General features: G+C 40.7%; 1 protein-coding gene across 1 annotated transcript in view; it reads left to right on the top strand.

Moving 5' to 3' along the window:
* Positions 1-366: 366 nt before the first annotated feature.
* The window catches only part of acsf2 (acyl-CoA synthetase family member 2), a 115,487-nt gene continuing 112,131 nt past the window's right edge, over positions 367-3,722 (top strand). The window contains exon 1 of the mRNA XM_020529720.2: positions 367-386. Within this exon, the coding sequence (XP_020385309.2) occupies positions 382-386 (5 nt within the window). The 5' untranslated portion in view covers positions 367-381. The remainder of the gene's footprint in view (positions 387-3,722) is intronic.

Here is a 3,722-nt window from a genome sequence, read left to right as displayed (position 1 = left end):
GAACCAGGCCATTCGGCCCATCGAGTCCACACCAACCCTCCGAAGAGCATTCCACCCAGACCCACTCCCACTACCCTATTCCTGTAATCCTGTAGTTCCCATGGCTAATTCACCTAGCTTACATATCTCTGGACACTATGGGCAATTTAGCACTGTCAATCCACCTAACCTCCACATCTTTGGACTGTGGGAGGAAACAGGAGCACCCAGAGGAAACCCACACAGACATAAGGAGAACGTGCAAGCTCCACACAGATGGTCGCCCAAGGGTGGAATCAAACCCAGGTCCCTGGTGCTGTAAGGCAGCAATGCTAATCACTGAGCTGCTCCACTCACAGTAGTTGAACTACCTTCCTTCAAACAAGAGAATATCTATCACAGATGAGGTTTGGGATAATGATGGATTTGTCTAGTGAATGTGGAATTTGTTGTGTTCAAATGAACATTCATATGGAAACAATGATCAGATTTTATTTCCAGAGTCTCTAGAATATTCTGTCAAATAGTAAAATGTTACCTTAGAATGCAACTCCAAAAATATGCTTTCACTCATCCAGGGGACTTTCTACTGCTCAGATAACATTCGGGTCCCTTGTATACTGGATTGAACCATTAGTTGAAATTGCTAACATTCTGGTTTCACAAGTTAACGTGGATGTAGCTGGTGTTCAGTTCCCAATGAGAGAAATAGATTCAATGCTGTTATCAGGATGGAAACTGAGGGATTCAAACCAGGTGAATATTGAGCTGGCCAGTGATGAGATATAGGAACAAAGGAACATCAGAATAAGAGTAGGTCATACGGCGCCTGGAGCCTTCTCTGCCATTCAATAAGATCATGGCTGATCTGTGGCCTAACTCCATGTACCTGCCTTGAATCCCTATCCTTGATACTCTTAATTAATAAGAAATTGGTGTCTCAGATTCAAATTTAACAATTGAATTACCATCCACCACCATTTGAAGAAGAAACGTCCAAACTTCCATTATTCTTTGCGTGTAGTAGTGCTTTCTAACATCTTTCCTGCATGGCCTGACCCTAATTCATAGACTATGACAATGGTTCTGGAAACTTCAACCGGTGGAAATAAATTATCTTCATCTATCCTGTCTTTTCCAATGAATGTCTTGAATACCTCAACCAGATCACCCCTTATTCTCCTAAATTCTCAAGAATAAAGGCTTAATTTGTCTAATCTCTCCTCATAATTTAATCCCTGAAGTCCAGGTATCATCCTTGGAAACTTGTGTTGAGTTCCCTCCACAGCTAAAACATCCTTCCTTATGTGTGCCCAGATCTACTCTCAGTACTCTAAGTGGTGCCTAACTAGGGTTTCATATAACTGCAGAATAATGTCTACATCCCTATACTCCAGCCCTTTAGATATGAACACCAGCGTTCCATTAGCTTCTTGACTATTTTCTGCACCAGTTTGTTGCATTTTAAAGAGCTTTGCACCTGATTCCCCAAATCTCATTGGACATCCACTGTATTTAATTTTGTGCCTTCTAAATCAAATACCCTGCTGTATCCTTTTTCTGTCCAAAGAGAATAATCTCACACTTGCTTATATTAAAATCCATCTGTCACAGTTTTGCCCATTCACCTAATTTATCAATATACTGCCATAATTTATGCTGTTGTCAACAATAGTCTACAATGCTGCCCAATTTTGTGTCGTCAGCAAATTTGGATATTTGAATTTTTATGCCATTATCCAAATGGTTAATGAATATTGTAAATAATTGAAGTCCCCAACACAAATCCCTATGGGACAGCATTAGTCACATCCTGCCAATTTGACATCAATGTTCCTATTATTCCAAATCTCTGTTTCCAGCCACTCAGCTAATTTCCTATCCATGTCAGTAATTTGCCGTCAATTTAGTGGGCTTCCACCTTTGCTAACAATCTCTTGTGTGGGACTTTATCAAAAACCTTCTGGAAGTCCATACAAGAGGTATGAGGAGAAGAAAGGCAAAATAGAGATGAACAGTATTTGGAGATGAGCATGGATCAAGCGTGACTTTTTCAAGGAAAGGAATAATGGGCACAGTTTCAAACTGAATAAGGACAGTACTTAGGAAGGGATACCTTACAGGAGAGTAGAAGAAGACAGGTTCAGTGGAGAGGTCAGAGATAGTAAGAACTGCTGATGCTGGAGTCAAAGATAACACAATGTGGAGCTGGAGGAACACAGCAGGCTAGGCAGCATCAGAGGAACAGGAAAGTTGATGTTTCACGTCAGGACCCTTCTTCAGAAATTTCTGAAGAAGGGTTCCAACCCGAAACATCAACTTTCCTGCTCCTCTGATGCTGCCTGGCCTGCTGTGTTCCTTCAGATTCAGTGGAGAGGTTATTGGTAAGGAGGTGAATCTTAAAAATTAAAGGAGTAAGGAGAAGGATGTAGAAAGCAAGCATAAAACTGCAAAGATCAGGCCTTGAATAAGGATTTTCACTGGTTCAATAAGGATTTTCACTGATGTTGTGAATTGAATATCTGTGTTTCTGTTGGTTGGGAGTCTGTCAGTGATCAAATGGATGTAATTTATATTCTTCTACCATTTCCTCTTTATGTAATTTTATTTTTAACTTTGTTGCAGAATTAGATTGTATATGGGCCTGAAAGAGTTAATATGGATGATTACCATATGCACCATTCACTATGATCATGTTATGTGGACTTGTGGACAGAACAGTTTGGGATTTCAAAGGAGTGAGACCTAACATCTGACCCTCCTTAAAGTCTCTATAACAATGTCCGTCATATCAATGTAACATGTTAGTTGCCAACGCGCAATTAACTAGTTCTTGTTAATTACTCAGATACTACTAAGATACTTTTATAGTTACACCAGCAAATGATCTTCCTTTACCTGTAGTTTCTGAGACTTGAGGATGTTGGCAGCAGCATTCATCATGATCAGAAGCTCATACAGGATAGCGGCATGCCCATGCAACATATCGGCAGTGGCATGGATTTGATTTGACTGCTCATACATCACATGGTCAGAAGTCACACGACACCAGGTTGAAATCACAAGCTTTTGGAGCACTGCTCTTTTGTCAGATGAAGTCGTCACCTGATGAAGGAGCAGCGCTCCGAAAGCTTGTGATTTTAATAAACCTCTTGAACTATAACCTGGTATCATGTGACTTCTGACTTTGTCCACTCCAGTTCAACACCGACACCTCCGCGTCATATATCACATGGTAAGCAGCAGTGTGAGATCCTCAGGTTCACGCTTAAATCTAAGTTATCTGCTCGTGCAACTCAGTGAACAGCACAGTGTGATACTGTCAATTTCAGAACTTCAGTAACTGTGCATGGATTGAAGGAATCAGCTATAATTCGTACTGAAATGAACTGTTTCCTGAGATAAGGGACAAACTGTTATAAAAGAATTAAAAGCAACATGCCAATATGCCATCCATGGGAAAAGAAGGCATTGAAGCTACATAAACAGACTGTTTTAACATGTGCTTGATAACTAACTGCCTTGTGACAAATGGGAAATTAAGATAATGACAGGACAGGCTATGTTGTGAACTAGATAGCGAACATCAAATGTAACAAGGAACAGAGAAGTTATTCCTGATAAGAAAGCAAACTACAAACTTGGATAACAAGGTGTAGAGCTGGATGAACACAGCAGGCCAAGCAGCATCATAGGAGCAGGAAGGCTGACATCTCGGGCCGAGACCCTTCATCAGAAATGGG

The sequence above is a fragment of the Rhincodon typus genome, chromosome 23 (assembly GCF_021869965.1).
Source record: "Rhincodon typus isolate 14 chromosome 23, sRhiTyp1.1, whole genome shotgun sequence".
NCBI lineage: Eukaryota > Metazoa > Chordata > Chondrichthyes > Orectolobiformes > Rhincodontidae > Rhincodon > Rhincodon typus.
Note: the sequence above shows the minus strand (reverse complement) of the source record. Positions and strands in the feature narration are given on the sequence as shown.